Source organism: Lepisma saccharinum, chromosome 7 (assembly GCF_977018435.1).
Source record: "Lepisma saccharinum chromosome 7, izLepSacc3.1, whole genome shotgun sequence".
In the NCBI taxonomy this organism is placed as follows: Eukaryota; Metazoa; Arthropoda; class Insecta; order Zygentoma; family Lepismatidae; genus Lepisma; species Lepisma saccharinum.
This window is the reverse complement of record NC_139235.1, coordinates 69,380,167-69,400,829: the sequence shown is the minus strand read 5'-3', so window position 1 is coordinate 69,400,829 and position 20,663 is coordinate 69,380,167. Positions and strand designations below refer to the sequence as shown.

The window sequence follows — 20,663 nt, the reverse complement described above, 5'->3', positions numbered from 1 at the left end:
AACGCGAACACAAATAAGAAACCACTTGACCCCACGGAAGCCTATTCACGAACTTTTGTCTGGCCATTCCCCGGCCCCTTCCCTCTTCCCAACACCTGTTTGCAGCGAGTGGCAACAGGCGGAAGGCTGTTATTTTTAACTCCCCAAATCGCGGTTAACACAAGAAAGGAAAGCGCCTCTTTCGAATGGTCTGAATTGTAAAAGAAGGTATAGACCATCAAAACCTTACATTTCCTCTGCTTTTTGCATATTTATTATTTTGTTTCTGACAGAAACACACATGTTTGGGGGTGGTGATCTCAAAAGTAAAAGCCCATAACAGCCCATACTGAACTCTTAACTTGGGCTCCACTATAGTGCTCAATACAATTTGCAGGTGAACAAGTTGAAGCTCTTAATACCATCAAAATGCTGGGAAGCTCTCTCAAAAGGAGCACTGTAGCTTCACAACTTCTAACCCCACCGTCCTCACACACAGTGTGCATACAGTTGATACACTACAGGCTCTGAAATTTGAGGTGCATCTTTTTGATTAGCCAAAAGTGGCAGAAAAGTGACGTAAAATAAAAAAAAATCAGTCAATCAATTTTAGGTGCTGAAACATCCACCATGCTCCATTGGAGTTTCACTTGTTTGGATATTGAAAAGAATATTTGTGGGGTCAGAAGTTTGCAAATGAGGTAATGGATAGGTGCAAAGTTTTTGTCAGGTGTACCAAGTGGGTTGCAGAGCAGGGTGACTATGTTGAATTATAAGACACAAACAATATCTGTAATTAATCTTGTAAAAAAGTTATTCCTCATACTATTTTATGTCATTTTTATGGTCTTAACCACTTGCTTTACGACTTTTTTTCCAAATTGATGTCAAAATTTTACACTTTTTTTATTTTATATTTTACTACTACTTTACATGCAAAATTACATTAACAATGATTTTTGGTACAACAATAAAAAATAATCAAAATATTCTACTCCAAATAGGCATTCCTTTATTAACCCGAGTATACTCGGAGCTGTTAAATGTGATATAAATTGTGATATTTACTAACAATAATGCAACGAACAAAATGGTATGTTGTTTATGTTATAAATGATATAATATTGATTTCAAAAGACAAAAGAAGTAATTATTATTTTCACAAACCACTAACATAATTACTAGCCCGAGTAAACTCGGAGCAACAACTTTCTTTTTCATTTGAAAATGTTTGTTTTACCAACGTTTAGGTGTTCTGCTACCTGTAGCATTTAACTTCAGACACTAGGTGCTGTGTGGTATACACGGAAACAGGGCACTACACACAAAGCCACATTACAGTCAGGACAGTAGAAGCGGGATTCCCTTCTGATTTTTTTGCCCCGGGCATCACGTACTCTTGAACACATATAACACTGCTTCGTAGGATTTGATTTCTTCGGAGTGGGTGGCAAATACTCGAGGAAATGACGACCTGAAAGTCGTAGTGGACTTGGATGTATGCTTGGTCGTCCAAATCTTGGTGACAGTGATGGTGTGTGGTTCTGCTTGATCAGGTCATTCACAAGTTCCAGACGAAATTCCAGGTGTGTTTTTGTTCCACCACATTTTGTGTACAAAACAAACGAGTTCCATATGGCCAGATCAAGAAGGTGTAGGAAAATCTTCTTATAGTATTTTTTGCCACGCTTTCTGGGTGTTGCATAATCAGCAAGATGCTGATCTACCCTATCCACCCCACCCATAGTGTCATTATAGTCAATAACAACCCGAGGTCTATATTTTGCTTCTCCCCGCCTCTCTACTTTCACCATATCAACTGTGTGTACACTCGACAATAAACGTTCCACTTCATAACTGTTACTTTACCCCTCCTGAAACCTATGATTCCTCCCTTTTCAACTCGTGTATCTTTCAGTTCCTTTGGTAAGTCTTTTCTATTTGTATTTAGTGTACCATAAACGTCTGTCTTGTTTGATATAAGAATATCTGCCAGCTGGGGTGAATTGTAATAACTGTCCATTGTTACGCTGAATCCCTGGTTTAGAAGAGGATGGAAGAGAGACATAACAACACGGGAAGACACCGGTAAATCTTTGTATTCTTCCATGAAGTGTGTATCTTTCCCAGTGTAAACAATTATATCCCAAACATAGCCACTTTTTGATTCACAAAGCATATATGACTTTATCCCAAACCTCGCTCTTTTTAGTGGTATGTACTGAATCCAACCCAACCTTCCCTTGAACATAAGAAGACTTTCGTCAATAGATGTGTAACAAGTGTTTGAAATTTCTGCCGCAGATGTTCAATAACGGGCCATATTTTATTTAGCTTTGGATTTGGATGGGTTGCTGCATCATAGGTTTGATTGCTTGAAAAAATGAAGGTACCTTTTGATCTCAAGGAAACGACGGTAGCTCATTGTTTGTGAAAAAAATGGAGTTAGCAACAATGGATTTTTTGTCCAATAAAACTGTAGGTCGGGTTTCTTTCCAATGCTTTGTAGTATTGTAAGAGCAAGGAAAATTCGCATTTCGTTCACACTTACTTGATTCCAAGTTGCATTCCCTTCTTGCACTGCAAATGTATTAGTTTCATTCACTATTAGTCACAATGTCATTATCAATGTACTGTTCGAAAAATTGTATCAAGCCCTTACTTTCGTCTACATCATACTTGGCACGTGGTTGAGCAGAAAACGGAAAGCGTGGTGGAGCTGGTGCTGGAGATTCAGGATCAAGTTCTTGCCACACTCGTACAGACATCAAACTAACATCAGAATGTGAACTTTCGATTGAAATATCATCACAGTCAGTTAGTGTTGTTTCACTGCCACTAGCACTTCCACTACACTCTGATGCACTTATGTCTGTGTTTATATCACTCATTTTGCTGCCAAAAGGACGAGAAAGTTCCAACCGAATCAACGCTTCCGAACAATGCGTTCTTGCAAGCAACCGAATGTCACGCAATGCAGAAAAGCTGTTGTCTTTCTTCACTTCTTGGCACCTCCAGGCAGGCACAAAAATTAGTGCACGCTCGAGACATCTGTTTGCCAGACTTGCAACTAACTCCACCTACCCATTTCATCATGAAAGTTCCGCCCGACTTAGTACGGGCCAGTAAAAAAATTACATTCAAACTCCTCAGGTTTCCGAGATAACTCGGGATAATATTTTGCCGGAAGAGTACCACATCCGAGATAATTCGGGTTAGTAAGGCAAGTGGTTAATCATCATTCATGTATTCTTTCTTCTCTTTGACAACAATTCATTGTAAGAAGAACCTGCATGAATAAATACCATTATTAATAACTGCTTTTTGAAAATGTTGGAGCAATTCATTTCACAAAAAATAATGAACAATATTCATATGCTGATATGTAATAGCAGTAAGTATTTTGCAAACACTGCACATATCAATAAATAGGCAGAACATTTTTTTAGTTCGAGTTTGCTTATCTACATTTTTATTTAAAACCAGCTTCCTTCTATACAATTTACTTCCAGCATTTATTTATAAAATGTATTGCCATGTTTAGATATACTATAGCATTTTTACTTGAAATAAACAGGAGAAAAGGACTGAAAATAATGAAGTGTGATTATGCTCTAAAGAACAGAATAAAACAATGTGCATGTCATTATTTCTCTTTAATAATTTACTATTACTTTACCAATAAATTATTTTCCTTTATAAAGGTTACATTTATTGATATACATTACTATAAACACTAACTATATACTAAACTTAAAACTGAACTGCAACAAAATCTATTCACTCACACAACAAATTAATTATTCTATAAATTCATAATACGTTTACCTCGTCATCTAAATCACATTTCTCAGTTTGGGTGTATTCCATGCACACTCACAAAACTGAAAGTAAACAGGGCTCAAAAAATTTCTTGACAAACAAGATAAAAAGAGTGAAAAATCTGGTGTATAGATTTAGTATTAACTTTAAATAATTGTGAACTAGAAAGATTTGTCAAACACTGTACAATATCTGCAACATTCCTTGTGCTTAGATTTTATAGTTACTACAGCTGTTAAGAATATTCTTAGTGCAATCACGCACAACGGGTCATTCTCACAAGCAACATTCATTTGAACATTATAATTTATGGCAAAAATGACAGTGTGACATGTATTTTAAGTTTGAGAAATCACTAACATGATTATTAACATTATCATTTGTAAAACAACACATTAAGACAAATACTGCAATGTTGATGTAATATCTTAATTTCTAGATTTGATACAGAAATAAAGTCACATGCTCCTAATGACATGTTCAGCATTACTCGTACAAATCATAACAATTTTATGTTACAACATAATCATTACAGAGATTTTTCAAGCCCTGAAAACAAGTATTCTGTTTTACGAATAAATACTTGCATTTGTTATACATATATACATGTGAAAATAGATTTCCCTGCAAGCAGCAATAAAAAAATGTTTTCAAAGATGCATAGTGTGTGTGTCTACCTGATTTAGCAAAGAGATACATATTGATGTGTATTACCCGGTTTCAGTTGTACAAGGGGAAGCCACAAGAGAAAAGGTTCCATAGTTTATTCCTGTGGACTATTGCTCATAGTGGTATAATACAGCGGTCCATTTATAGCCAGATGGCAACATCATCTTAGTGCCATACAATAATGTTACTTTGAGACAACTCAGCTTATGAATGAGTGATAATTGTGAACAAGTGCGAAAAAAAAAGTCTAAACCATAATTCGTATGTTGCATGAATGGTAAATATTCTATACACTACTAATATTCATTTATTAACTTCACCTTTCAGTAACATTACTGAATGACCATTTTATACTGAAACTGCAACAGTCTGAAAACAACAACAAAACAAAAACAATACAAGATAGCACAGAAAAAAAATTAAAAGTTACACATACATGTGTAAAGAATGGTTGGAAACTGATGTGATCTTATAGCTACAAATCACTCAAGTAAGTACCGAAATGGTATCTTTTGGCGTTTTTGTTAACAGAAATGCTATAACAATAGTACCAAAATTTTTTTTTTTGCAATGTGACCGCAAAAGTTATAACGTAAATGTATTCTTCAAAAGATATGTGATCCATCCTACTATATGCCAGGCCAGTGTGGAGAGACTGCACCTAGTACTTACAAGACAAACTAGATTGTTCAGAACCGAGACTAAGTGGACGTGAACGCCCAGTTTGTCACATACAGCTACACAAGGACAAGGATTTTGTCTGGGACATGGGCAAAATTGTCATCCACATTAACCCAACTATCTACAACATGGTCAGCCTGTAAGGTTGATCACTTGCCCTACTAGCAGTTTAACTGACCTCGGAGTCAGATTCCAGACAAGACTAACCAATGTCTTCCTTCATTAGGGGCCTCCCCAATGGTGTAGTGGTATGCTAGCACCGAGGTTTCTGAAACCTTGGAAAATATACAAAGTACAGGCTTCCATGTGACTTGAGCTAATCATCTTATAATCACGGGGTTCCACAGGGTTCGATACCTGGTGGAGGTACATAAGAGGTACAGATCTCACTTTTAACTTTCTGGTCTTGATTATCCTATCTGTGCATAAACAAACTACAAACTTTAGCTCTCTTGATCCACCTTTCCTTCTGCTGCTGCTTTACTAACAAGGTATGTTTTATACAGCATATATTGATACACTTGCAAGTTGAATTGTATCATCTGCAAATATGCTGTATAAAGAAACAAACTGCCAGAGTACTGAGTGAGATGAGTGGATATGCTAGTAATATTGCCACTTCTCTAACCTAGCTTACATCTCTCTTTGCGCTTCTCACAACAGCAGCAAGGAGCCTACACCTAGATTCATTACATCAGCCTGAGAGCCAACAACCTTAGGAAGCATGAATTCTACCACCAGCAAACTCAACACTTATGGAAAGAGAACAGTACATCACTTTCATCAAAGGAATCACCCTGAATCAGTTAATATTTATGTTTCTTAAAAACATAAAGTGATTATGTACAATGGGGGCCCTTGACCGACTGTGCCCCTTGAGAATTATGCCAAATTATTTTTTAATTGTTAGATTTTGATGCTTTATGTAATGTATAATGTGTATTAGGATATGGAAACCACAAATAATAGTAACATTTGATCCAAAAGTATGGCATGCGTGTAAGTAAAAAAACACCTATCTTGAAGCACTTTCACTGCTTTTTATTAATAGAAACCGGTTGTATGCACACTCAAATAATGAAAAGGCATGTGCACATCAGAACAGCATCAAATTTAGCACTTCTAGCCTAACAAAAATGTTCAAATTACAAACACCAATGAATGTAACACTCCTAACAACAGTTTCACCTCTATTTTGGTTTCACAAGTTTTCAGGCCTTGTGTTTGATTTACTATTGTACAATACATTTTAATGTAATATAATATTTATTGCCTTTCATCATTAACATTTTGTGTTTATGTAGTGGTAGGGTAACTATTAGATAAGCTGGAGACACATTTCTTGAAATTTACAGGAGAAAAGAAGAGAAAGTACTTACAGAATTGAGTTCTTGTGGACTTTCTGAAGCCGAGGAAATTGTTTTTTCGAATCGTCCAACTTATTTGGCCTGTAGTAAGGTATTTTTCGTCATTCATGCATCTCTGTTGCACGATAGCTCGTGCCACCATTGCCGTCGACTACGTGAATCAAATGTTCCGTGCATTCGGTTATGTAACCCCCTGTCAGTGTAGCAACCACGCGGTAGTTTGACAAGATGACGTGTCAAGGTTGCATTGTGAAAATGTTCCCAGATATTGAAAACCCATGAGATTTTTTAATTGAACATGGAATCGTGAAGGAAGAAATGGAATGTCCTAAATGTTCTAGTATATGTAGGCTATACACTGCCCGGGATGGGAAGTGGCTCTATATGTGAAGTTATTTTTTTAATTATTTTTTTTGTTTAAATTTATTTTTCTAAATTATCCTAACCTAACTGAACCTAACCTTCCGTGAATGGTTTGTGGAACAATTTTCGATTAAAAACGTTTAGTGAATAGCTTGTGTGGCATTTATAGCTTCATACCATGCAATACATTTAAATGTAGTGAAAGTTTTTGTTTTTTTTTGTTTAAATTTATTTGGTACTACTTTACTATACCGGAGACACCTATCAATGATTTATTTCGCAATTTTTTACATTGCTAACGTACTCTTCTGCATTACGGAACATTTCTTTTGGTGAAATAATGAATTTCTAACAAAAATAATGTATATTTCTTACATTAACGAGTACTTACTGTTGTTCCTTATTTCCCACAAACCATCCACGGGTAGCCCCAAAAACCATTGACGTTAGCCCAAAAATTCACGATAGCCCACGAACCATCATGGGGATGAGGTATGCCTACTAGGTTAGGTTAGGTTAGTTTCCATTAGCACTCCTTTCGTTCAATTTAGCATATACAGACAACATCGGCTTGTAGAAGCAGCAATAGCGCGTATTGTGCTCTCGTGGAGAAAACAAATGGCGGCAGCAGCAATAGCGTGTCGGAAATAGATTTTTGTAGAACACCACATGCATACACATTAAAATGGATCAAAACTACATTCCCGAACATCTACAACGCTACAGAAAATGATTTGCGTAAGTACTTTCTCCTGTAAATTTGAAGAAATCTGTCTCCGGTATAGTAAAGTGTTACCATTTATTTTTCTAAATTTTCCTAACCTAACTGAACCTAACCTAATCTTCCGTGAATGGTTTGTGGAACAATTTTCGATTGAAAACGTTTTGTGGATAGCTTGTGTGGCATTTATAGGTTCATAGGTTCGGTAACACTGCACATCAGCTGACAACAGACAACGTGAGTCAAGATTTGGCCTCCGAAGCAATGGCAAATAAATAATTATAATGTTAAAAATAACGCTTTTTTCATGGAAAAAAAAAGTGATCCCAACTTGAAAAATGTTCCGCTATGCATATGCATATGAGGTAAGTAGAAATGATTTTTATTTGAAAAAAAAAATGAGTTAAATGTGTCTCCGGCTTATCTAACTGGTACCAGTGGTAGGTCTGCTGTTGTTTTGGATTATGTTGGGTGTATGAAGCCTTCAGAATAGACTGCTTCAGGCTAAGCTAACAGAGATACTTTACTTCACAATAACATATCTCTGTAAGCTAAAAACAATGGAAAACGTTCATAAACAACATATCTTCACATAGAATCAATTTTTTTTCAGTTTTTAGTAGGGATACAAAGGGTCAAGGGTACCTGCACAGTCACTATCACATCTGCTGTGGAAAATGAAACGAAAATTAGATTGCATGAAAAATGCTATGGAATACGCTGTAGCATTACTGTATATGGTTGAATTTTGAGCATGGAATAGATGCTAAGAAAAATGCCAGTTCCTCACAAATGGCATATTTGTATGAATCGTTAAACTGTAGGTCCAGTCCCGATTAAACTAATTGTGTATAAAGCAGACTTGAAAACAAACCCAAGAAAAATGCCAAAGAAAATACTTCCATCTGAAGCAGATCTAATGGATGAAGAAGGAAATGGCTGATTTATATCAGCAATACAATGAGATATGTACTTCCATCACTCAAGTAAGCAACATGCAGTTGCAGTAAAAAAATATATACCTGGGAACCTTATATTTTTGTGACTTCCCCCTTGTTATTTGCAATGTGTAGGAGCTAATTAGTTACTAGTTAATGCACAGTTATGGCTTGGAAAAATAGTTTCTGTTTATCGTATACAACCATCAGAATTTGCATTATGGATAGTATAAAGAACACTTTCATATCTGCATGGATTTTATATCAACAAAACAATGACCTCCTATCACACATCAAATCCTGTATATACAAATGTGAAAGTTGGGCATGACTACTACGTCAGATTTACATTAGTATACTCACATGTATGCACACATACATTTTTATATATTATATTATGTTTTTGTGTCTTGATTACACAATGTATCTTATTATAACATGATATGAATATAGTATTACACCTTATTCCAATACTATATACAGTCTTAACTTCTTTTGGTTTTTAAATAAAACATGGCCATGAGATTTGTGCTGTAAATACAAAAGGCAAATTATGTAGCTATATTCATTACATCTTGTATACATTTTAGCATTTTTGATTGCGTATGGTTATTGTTGGTGCTTTGAAATGTTATTTCACAAGAATTTCTGTACAGGTGGATAAAATGTCCAACTTCCAGCTTGCATTTAGTGTAAAATGTTTAGAGCATTGCATTAACTGCAATGGGAAGGTAAGAGGGTGGAAAGGAGACTAATACCATGACCTTCCTTAAAGGTACTATCCCTGTATTCAGCTGGAGAGAGGCCAGAATCCAGGGAAGAACTTTGGTCAGGATAGTCATCCATGGAATTTGAACCTGCGACCTCCTGAATATGAATCTGTCATCCAAATACTCATTTAATTTTAATGTAGAGGTTTTGAAGGCAAGTTGCTAAGTCTCTCTCTCGCAGCTAACTCATTTTCTGGTTTGTTGGAGTGGTCAACGTAACGTGCTGAATAGTCAGAGGTTCCAGATTTGAACCCTGGGTATCACAGTAACTTGTTTATCAAAGATTCACTTCAGGTCGAAGAAAAATGTCCAAGTATTTCTCATGTACATGTTTTATATTGCTTTCTGTCCAAATCATCCTGTATTTATTGAACTGTTGCAGTTTGATGGATACACCAGCAGATAATCTGCCACACACATCTATGAATTTCTTTCGACAAGTTTCACACAACAGATTTTGACGCATTGAAGGAGCGACAATTTTGGAATTTGCCCAATTTAAGATTCCAGCATTACACGAGATATGCATAAGTGCTCGGAAAAACAAACAAACAGGCTAACTTTATGAGGTTACAAACACAATTAAGAGTACGGAAGGACACAAAACTTTTAGTTATAATTCAATATGGTAAGGTTTAGAGTACTGCATTGGACCACTTTCGCTCGCTCAAACTCGATCGAATCTCCCACGCTCGAATATATAGACATATTAAACATCATTTCAATGTGCCAATAATCGTACAAATATATGTGTAAAATTCGTGTTGGTAGTTTCAGCCCATAATCATCTATTCATTTTCATATATTGCTATGTATTGGTAAGATAGACTAAATGGTAAAACTGTCAAAGCCAGGAATCGGCTGTTACTCGTTTATTCTGTAATTGTTGACATTTGTACTTACTTATTCTACATTGCGAAAGATTGTTTAACAAGGGATTTCGCTTTTTTTTTTTTTTAAATGAAATTAGTATCTATTGTTGACATATCGAGTAATTATTGTTCGTTCTTTTCTCGCTTCCTGAACACGCAAAATGGCAGCTAGCCATCTTGACTAGCGTTGTGTTTCAACCTTCTTAACAGAAAAATTCCCGCATAGCCCCAAAAACCATTCTGGATCATATAACCATCCACGAATAGCCCCAAAAACCATTCACGATAGCCCCACGCACCATCACGGTAAGGTTATACCTGCCGCAAAATTAGTTTGGTATTGAGAGCTGAAGGAACACGCGTCACGGTGTTGCCATATCATGCGGTACGGTACGGTACGCAGGGCAGCCGTCTGACGCTGTGTCGAGGAAAACGTGTTATGAAAAGGAACAATGATGAAATGTGTTATTGTTTTTCGAGGAAAACGAAATAACAATGATGACAACAATGATGAATGTGTTATTGTTTTCTCTCTTCATTTCCATCTCCCTTACAACATGAACGAATTAACGAAACGAGCATTGTTTACAGGTTACCTTTTCAATCCATTCTGTATATACACTTTCAATAATCATTTCTTTCCGAAGTCCCCGTTAAAGTCTGCCCGTCTTTCAATTATACCGCAACTGAGTTGGTGGGGCGTCTGACTTTCACGTGTGAGATCCGCGGTGGTTTGTGGAACTTTGTCAAATATCCCGAGCGGCTCCGGGGTCGACTCAGCCCAAGTGAGTACCTGGGGCAAACATGCGGTAAAGGCGGTTGGTGAACCACATCACCTCCATAATATGGCCTAGGTCGAGGTCGAGAATGTGTGGAGCTTTACCTCCACATCCCCATATGCCTACATACTTTACTTTATTTTGCGTCCATTATTTTTTTTTTGTATGAGAATCCCAGATATTTTATGACTGTCCTTAAAGATGTTTCCCCACCTTGAAAAAATGCCGAATCTTTCAACGAAACTCGCAGTTTCCCAACAGTGGGATAATCTTTCCTCCTATAATAAGAGTTGCTGAAAGGTATCTAAATTTGTCACGCGTTTATTGATATTCCTCTTCTTTCCTGGGGTTTCCAATTTTGAAGCCTCGCATTTATTTATTTATTTATTTATTTATTTCTACCACATTATATTTTTCTTTCCCTATGGTAACAATAGTGTTCTTAGACAGGCCGAAAGCAGCAGCAGTCCTGTCCAGAACTTTATTTACAGAAATGATTGGACCCCCATTGTTTTTCTCTTGCTCAAATTATTTGCGCTCAGAACAAACCATCTCCCGCGTTTTTCCTTTGAGAAGAATTCCTTTTTCTTTTAGTGCATGGCCTCTTTGGTACATTGTCATCTCGAGTATTGCCTCCTGTGCTTGACGTTCTTCACACAAGCTCACGACACACTCAAGAACACAGAAAATTATGTACAAAAAATAACAACTAAAACAACACGCTATATACAACAAAGAATGCTCTAAATTCAATAAACACAAAACAACGGACCGGTTAAAATATCACAGCAACGCAACAAACAAACAACACGTCCTCTCCCAACAACATGAAATCTGATCGCAGGAAGAATCGCCCGACAAGCGGCAACACCGAGATAAACGTTTTCTGTTGCTAGGTAACCAGGGCTTGGGTGAAGCACTGGGAAGATTTTGATTGGCTCGCATGCCAGCAACCCACCCTCCCGCAGTGCCGTAGACCCGATTTCAACACGTGCTTCCCAAGCGTCAATACCAAACTAATTTTGCGGCAGGTATAGGTTAGGTTAGGTTGCTCTAGGTTGGGCAATATGGTGAAAAAACTGTGTGTTTGGAAACACTTACCGAGGATTACATCATCAGATGCTCGCAACATCCGGTTCAAGTACATGGATGGAAATGCAAGCAACAGCTTTCGTGCATCGGACGGACATTATTATAGAAAAATACATGAATTAGCGGCCAAATACATTAAAAAATGCGAGAAAACACTTCTACGACCTTCCGAAATTACACAGAAACTCAATTTCGCAAGTACTTTCTCCTGTAAATTTGAAGAAATCCGATTCCCGGCTTTGACAGTTTTACCGACTAAATTACATTTTAACATGGAGATGATGACTGTTCACTTGAGTTTCAATTTCACTGCGTCTTTCACTTCACGGAGCATATTTGAAGGCCCACTACAACAGACAAATTACGGTTGTACGTGAACTACTGGGCTTTGAGCGTATACCAATCATTTGCCTGTTTGAGTGTTATTCGCTCGAGTGAAGAAGCCATCTAGCGTCATCCATGCAAACTATTAGACGATCGAGCAAAAAAGCCTTGATGCAGCACTCTAGTAAGGATGGTCAATTGCTGAACTCAATTGGTAGAAAAGTAACATGAATTTGCATTTGTTATTTTATCGTCACTTTCCTACCACATTTAGCTGATAAGGATGATCATGAATGATTACACGAAACTGATGAAGGATACTCAAAGAAACAGGCCAGGTTTCAAACATGGAAACTGTCGTTCAACAACTCAGTGCATGTCGCCATCAAGGCAGCAACATAAAGCAGTGTGGGAAACTTGTATTCAAGATGTTTACAAAGATATAGTTTGATAAATAATAATAGAAATATTACTGTTGATATTTTTGATAATTTACATTACTTTGCTATGGTATGATTATAACAATATAAATGCATTGTGAGCTGATGAACTGTAATGAAGCAGCAATACCTTTCCCAATGTTTGAAATTTGAGACTTGAGGTTTAGCAGCACATTAGCTTAACCACTACACCACTGCAACAAAACTTAGTTAAAAATTAATCTAAGCATTACATTAGAAAGCAAGATTCTCTTTCTGAAGTAATTAACAGAATATATTATTTCCAAATTTGTATGAAATAGCAAAAATGCTAAAAATAAACAATGAAGCTCAACTTTAAGAGATTGGGAACACCAGACAGGGAGGATTGCACAGTAGTATGACAACATCACCACGTATGAATACATAAATGTATGATGAACATTTCCATATTTGGATCCCACTGTATTTGTCTATTAAGAAGCAAATTTGGGAACCCTTGATAACAATTAGTAAACATACTATAGTTCCGAAAAAATAAAAAAGTAAGAAAGTCAGATAAAGGTAAAAAAAGTAAAGGTGTGTGCACACATGCCATGTGGACGTATAGAGCTCCACATATTCTTAATCTCCTCCATAGTTGGGATGATGTGATCAGCATCATGCCCGGCTGCTTTTGACCTCCCCAGGTACCAATTTATTGGGTTGGTGCAAATTAAATGTCCGCTTTGACGTCTGGTGGGAAACTCACCTCAACAACACAACACATGGATTAACTGAGGTCACTGGTCTAATGCCATAAACTCTGTATACTTCTAACAAACAGGCTGGAGCACCCAGACAGTAAGGAGGCAGTGTGTTGCTGAACAGGGTCGTCTGAAAGTGCACCATGGAGAACACACAATTGCGAGTGATTTTTCTTTAAGAATTCAAACTGGGACATTCTGCTCAGCAAGCCGCCAAAAAACATTAACTGTGCATTTGGGCCAGGAATGGCAAATGAACGCACCATTTGCCGCTGGTTTGTCAAATTTCGTTCCGGTGACACAGCATTGCAAAATGAGCCCCGTGGCCATCGACTAACGTCATGTTCGGATGAGCTCCTCAGTAACGCCTTGGAAGCGGACCCTCGGAAACATGTTCGTGCCATTGCAGACGAGTTAGGCATACACCATACCACTGTTGTTCGGTGGCTCCGTGCGATCGGTAAAGTGAAAAAGTTGTACTCACGGGTACCACATGATTTGACACAGGCCAACAAGACTCGCCGTCTGGAGGTGTGCAGTTCTCTGACTGTAAGGAATAACCGGGATGGTTTCCTGCATCGGATTGTCACTTCAGATGAAAAATGGATCTGCTATGACAATCGTAAACGATCGGGACAATGGTCGGATCGTGATCAATATCCAGGACGGTTTCCGAAACCACCTCTCCTACCACGGAAGGTGTTGTTGCTGGTATGGTGGTCTATGGTGGGTGTGATCCATCATGTCTTTCTCAGGTGAGGTGAAACCATCAATGCAGATCGTTACATTGCTGAACTCCATGAAATGCACCGCTAACTTCTCCGCAAGCATCCAGCAACGGTCCACAGACATGCTGTCCTCATGTTGCACGACAATGCTCGCCCACATGTCGCGCAAAGGACGGTGCAGGCTCTCCATGAGTTGCAATATGAAACCCTTCCTCATCCAGCATATTCTCCCTATCTCCCTCCCACTGACTACCATCTCTTCCGGCATCTTGATCACTTCCTGATAGGGAAGGATAAGGATGGCAAAAGTGTCTGGCTGCAGACCGCAACTATTTTGATTAACCAGGTATTGTAGTTTTGATTCTTTTTTTTGGCCTTTGGCAATGACGCACCTGGGCCGGACATTTCATTCGCACCAACCCAATACATGAAGCTCAACGCCACACAGAAACAGGGAAATGACTGGAAAATTTCCAATTCCAGATCATCTATCTTTTTCGTACTCTTCAAGAGGTTTGAAGAAACATTATCACTGTAGCTTCCTTCAATGTTGGGAATTTTTGTAAGGGCACCCGAAAGAACAATAATTGTGTACAGAACTATATTGCAGCATGTGGGATTGGGATCTTTCTCAGACATAATTTCACTGAAACATATTGGGACCTGAGCTAAAGATTCAAGTGGTCTAAACAGATTCCACTGTAATTATTAATTTTCATTTGCAAAATCTATTTGCAGCAGAAGTCTCATGGCCTGGCCATTTGTAAGCTTGTTTATCATGGCTGAATGCACAGGATAAAAACTCCTCACAAAGAGTTTTGACACAAGATCTAGATATGGTAGTAAAGATTAACATAGTTCATTATGCGACACTTAAATAAATCCAATATCAGCATCTAAAATTGCATATAAATATTACACAAATGCTTATCACTTCACTTTCTTTTCTCTGCAAAACACACAAAGCTGGAATGTGTAATAACTGCACAGAAATAGTCATTAAAACTTATGAACTTTATCACATGATCAAAAAAGTGTACTGAATATAATATCATTTTCAAATCATCTACAATATTAAGTAGGCATATTTAGCACTCTGGACTTAAAATCTATACTGAATTATTATAAATAATAAATAATTGCAAAGTAGTCATCATTATTTTAAATAATCTGAATGGCATAATTTTTCATTTAATTTTATGATGATATTTATTTATAGTAATAAATATGCTTATTGTGTAACTGCTTTACATCCTGTACATTCCTATGAACAACACACACACACACACACACACACACACACACACACACACACACACACACACACACACACACACACACACACACATATTTAAGTACATTGATGATAGCATGTCACATTAACCTATTGATAATTATAGTCTGCTTAATGAATGCTCTATTTTTATAAACTTTATCTTCCAATGATGCCATTATAATTATATTGGAATTCATCGTAAATCTATAAAGTACACACAAACCACAATTACCTATACTATGCATTCTCATTACCCTAGTATCTTACAAGAACTATAAGTTACCACTCATTATCAAAAATATATCAATTTCTGTATTACCAGTGCGTCACATCAATATGCAAGTTCATTATCTGATTTGTAACATTTCTAACTTTTAGGCCTTTCATTGTGACATTTTCATATAATAAAAAAAATCTCCTCATTACAGTCATTCACAAACTAACTGTTTGACTTTTATCCAAATCCAAACAAGAAATTCATCATATTTAAAATTTTGATTAAATCTTCGTCTTTAATCAGTGTAGCAAAAAACTGAAATTTTCAAAACTTGATCACTACAAGAGGTGACAAAAGCATGAAAAATTGAGGTATTACGTGTTCAAAATAGTGGAGATTTCATGAAGGAGTGTTGATTTAGAATATATCGGTGAGGAAAACTTCAAAATAAATACAACTCTCAATGTGGTATCACACTTTGTCATCCGATATGTATATTTTATCTCTAAAATTTATTTCTTGTGGACATATTCTTCCAGCAGGCCATGAAGAACTGTATCAAAAGACATGTCCAGGGAACCCGTGGGTCATTGACGAGCACTTCGTTCTGTCTCCATAAGGCACTCGCGTACCAAGATACGAGCATGGACAATCCCGCGTTTCAGTCTTTCTGCACTACTTTTACTCCCGGCATACGTGGGCCTGATATCTTTCCCCATTTCTTCGATAACTGCGAGTAACTGTGCATATTTTGATTGCGGCGGCTGTTGCCTGACTAGCGGATTTCCACCAAAACCCTGAGATGCTGCCAGACCCATTGTTGAGGAAATCATGTCCGGATCGCCTCGCGGAGGAAGAATGACTGGGCTGGGAGTTGGAGAATCAATAGTGTGTATGTCGTCATCCATTTTTCTGTGGACTAGTCTTTCCAAGAACCTGCCAAAACGAAATATATGTTGTAGACACCTATATTAATACTATGGCTGAGCCGATACCGATGTATCTGTATCTGAAAGTATTGGTTGGAATTCATCTACCGATACGAGCCGATACTTTTCCAGGATTTTGGTCTTTCACGGGTCCACAAAAATGCTGCACAACACTTTCACAGAGTCCAATTATCCTGGATATTATGCCAAATTCAAACTTCTTTTCTTTTGCACCAATTTTGCAAGAAACACTGTACTTTGTGATTGCATAGCATCTATTTTAATATTCTGATGTAATTCTTGAACATTCTAATTCTAAAGCAAATTTCTTGATAAATTGATGCATCCTAATTGGAGAAGATTATTTACACACCAAGAATGATCAATATTTTGAATAAATTTTATTTATTGCAATTTTCAAAGTATCGGTATTAGTATCGGTGGGAATCGGTAAGAGTATTGGCTCAGCCCTAATTAATACCTAGATGAAAAATGCAATTCATCTTTCTAACACAGCTAGGGGCTTTCTAGGTGAACATGGGATACAAATTATGTCACAAATTAACTAAGATGTACTGTAAGTAACTTAAAACCAAGAACATAGTGTGTGCTAATACATGATATGTGAGCTATATTACACATTCATTAGTACACAAGAACTATACATGGGTAGTATACTGAAGCATACGCACCATTTTCACAAATGTGAAAAATAATCACTCCTTTACTATATGCAAAGCAATAATTTTTCTGATGGTATTGTTTAGTTAATCTACAAGAGAGAAGTGTTTAATAACAGAAACTTGACAATTAAAAAATGCAGAAATAGGGACATTGCAATCATTCTAGAAATTATTATTGTTTTTAATTGCATTAATTTTTTTGAATGCAAATAATTTGTATATTTCACGAACAAATTTTATTTGTATCTGTAGCCTACATGCTTCACATACAAATGAAGACTTTTGCTTCATTTTTAGTGTGACACATGTAACACATTCTCATTAATACTTTTCATGCATTCAGGCAACATCATCATAATCAAGTTTTTTTCACTTTTTAGAAGACACCACAAGGTACTTCATGATTCTTTTAAATCAGTTCATTATGAATATTTTTAATACTCTCACATGTCTAGAACCTTACATTTTATGTGTGAATGTCACACATGTAACGCTGGAATGCCCCAATTAAGGTTGAAGGAGGGATAATGAACCCTTTAAATGAACTATTTTCACCAATCCAAAAAATGCTATAATTTTAGCATGGTAGACACTAACTTACAGATTAGTTATTTTTTTAAAAACTATTCCCTTTTTGAAAATATACATATATACTGATATTATATGCATGTGGTCACATTTTGAAAAGTAAATTTGTTCATTCTCTTGTTTGTTTGAATTATTCTTAAGTCCACTTTATGCACCAAAGAAAATCTTTGGTAAACTTTCTTCATGTAACATTCAAAAGGGCTACAGGATGGAGATTATATGGATTGTCTACAAAAGATTTAAAAAATGGGTACACAAAGTTTGAGATTTTGTTTCGAATCAACTTTATGCACAGATACGTTATCAGGACTGGACCTACAGTTTAAAGTGGGATCTGAACCATTATGTGTCTCCAACTGGGTATCAAACATTGGACCCCTTGATTACAACGTGATGATGTTATCACTATGCCAGTGGGGAGACAAATTTCACCAATAGACCGTTCATCCTCACTTGAGATAAAAATGACAAAGATACCTACTGCACATTGCCTACACATTCCCAACTATTTGTGTGTGGAAGCTTTGTGATCAGCAACATGCTCTGGCCACTTTTACCAAACCCCAATTATTAGAGGCTGGGTGAACTTTAGAGCCGCATCCTGCTGGAAAAAATCCCACCTCCTCCAGGAATGTATTTATGGAAATTATTTTAAGAGGACTAAGCCTAAACCTAACCCACCTAACATAACAACAACAACAAAAAGTATTTAGGGATGTTCTATTAACATTGAAAACCCTAAACCTGACCTGTCTTAACCTAACAAAAGTATTTAGGGACGTAACACCAATTTGCACCTCATGCACATGAAGTAGATGGCTGATCGCAAACAAAGAATCATATGGGAGTATACAGGAGTGAAAAACCGTTCTCCAGAAAACATGCAGTCAGTCTCTGAGGTATGTGTTAACAGACATAAATAGAAATCGAACCATGTGAAAAATGCCTGTGCACCATAGTTAATTCGGAATTAAACAATCGGAACTTAGGCCTATTTCTTTCTTTTACCACACCTTGTTAGCTTAAAACATTTCAGTTCCATGTTTCTCTACAAGCATGTAAGCTAGTAGATTAACTGCTCTTTGTAATAATAACAATACTTATCTCTATTTTTTCATGTTAAGCTTTACGGAATGTGAGTGATTTAACTTATTAAACATTGAAAAATGTGAAATATAATACTATAAGTACTTAATAAAGAAAGCTGGTGAATATGGTTCAATCTGATAGTCTCACAACCTGATGACAGAATATACAAGCACATGTACAATGGAGATATTAGTCCTTAGCAGCCCAAAGTTTTACTTGCATCTTTCCTACCCCTTTATCCCCTCATGCTGGCCTCTTGTGTGTGCAGTGGTTAGCATAATGAACTGTGAAACCAGTGTCCCAAGTTTCAATCCCTGGCAAATTATATGTATTTTCTTACTTGCTTGAAGGTCAAATAAAAAATACATAATTTAATGAAAATGAAATAAAACTACGGAACAGAAAGTATCATATCATATCATATCAGTAGTGCAGTAAGGTGGGGTCGAGAAAAGAGAAAGCTCCATTACAGTAAATGACGACTTGATGCAGTTACATATAAAATTTAAGAACAAAACATAAATAAGCTCCTTTTTGTAGCCACATCAACTCAAAATATCGTCACAAATTACATTATCATATAAACAACATACCGGTGTTAATAAGCAGTTCCTTCACGGAAATGTTTTTAATGATTATTTACATATGTAGACACGTGAATCGAATATCTTCTCAAGTGTATGCAAACATCAATGGTTAAGTACAAATAAAATCTATTTTACAACAAAAAGTAACCAATTTACCTCAAATAACACAACCTATCGAAAGTATTTCTTCTTGCTGAAGTTCACAACCTTTTCCATGAACAACACGAAACAATGTTGCCCTGTATCACTTGAACGAAGTTACTAATATTGGCAAAAATACATGCCTTTTTTCAGTCTTGATTTCGCATATTCACACTGGTATATTTGGTTTGTTTTTTTAAGACTTCAAGTCTAATGACCCTGTTTAACATTTTTGTGGGGATATAGGAATAGCATTTTCATCCTTAACAATTACAAAATACAATAAATATCATTCAATAGTTGTCCTCTTCGGATGTAGAAATGAGTCGAAATCTTCGCGAAGTAAAAAAGAAATAGATCGCACCAAACGAAAATTTGATCCAGTAGAAGTGGCAACTATGCAAGCAAGAGAATTTCTCTATGTACCTTGATAATTTCATTTAGCACTTTTTCAGTTTGCACAAATGGTGAGAGTAATAATTTATCAGTTAAACAAAACCAGTTTAAAGGTAAAATTAATATACTGAATTCTCATTGGAATCAAAATTACTGCCTTACGTGTAACGGAATTATCGTTCTCCTAGTATACGATGTTGCCAACTTATACGTAGAGGCAGAAGCATAATTTAAATGAATTGTCAACCACGATAGTATGTTCATACAACATATATTACACTTTATTTTTTGTGATTTGTCCTCTATTCATAAACTAAATATAATATGTTAACCATACCCCACAAATATATGATCGTGAAGGTTCTGTTTTGACTCAGTTTGTATTTCACATTACGAACGCGGGATCACAACGGTGCAGAATGAATGAGTGGAGTGGAGACCAAAAAATAAAGAAAAGAACGAACGCTAATATCGGCATTATATTTAT

The 20,663-nt window shown here is 36.5% G+C and overlaps 1 protein-coding gene across 2 annotated transcripts in view; it reads right to left on the bottom strand.

Annotated features, from left to right (window-relative positions):
- Nucleotides 1-20,137, bottom strand: part of LOC145989903 (diphthine methyltransferase) — a 31,374-nt gene extending 11,237 nt beyond the window's left edge. The window contains exon 1 of one of the 2 annotated variants that reach the window (XM_083125400.1): nt 19,796-20,137. Coding sequence is in view for 1 of the 2 variants with exons in the window: in XM_083125398.1 (XP_082981524.1) it covers nt 3,808-3,815 (8 nt within the window). In the remaining variant the exon portion in view is untranslated. Of the gene's footprint in view, nt 1-3,807; nt 10,492-19,795 lie in introns of those variants that run through there. The other variant, XM_083125398.1, reaches the window with a different exon arrangement.
- Nucleotides 20,138-20,663: the final 526 nt, after the last annotated feature.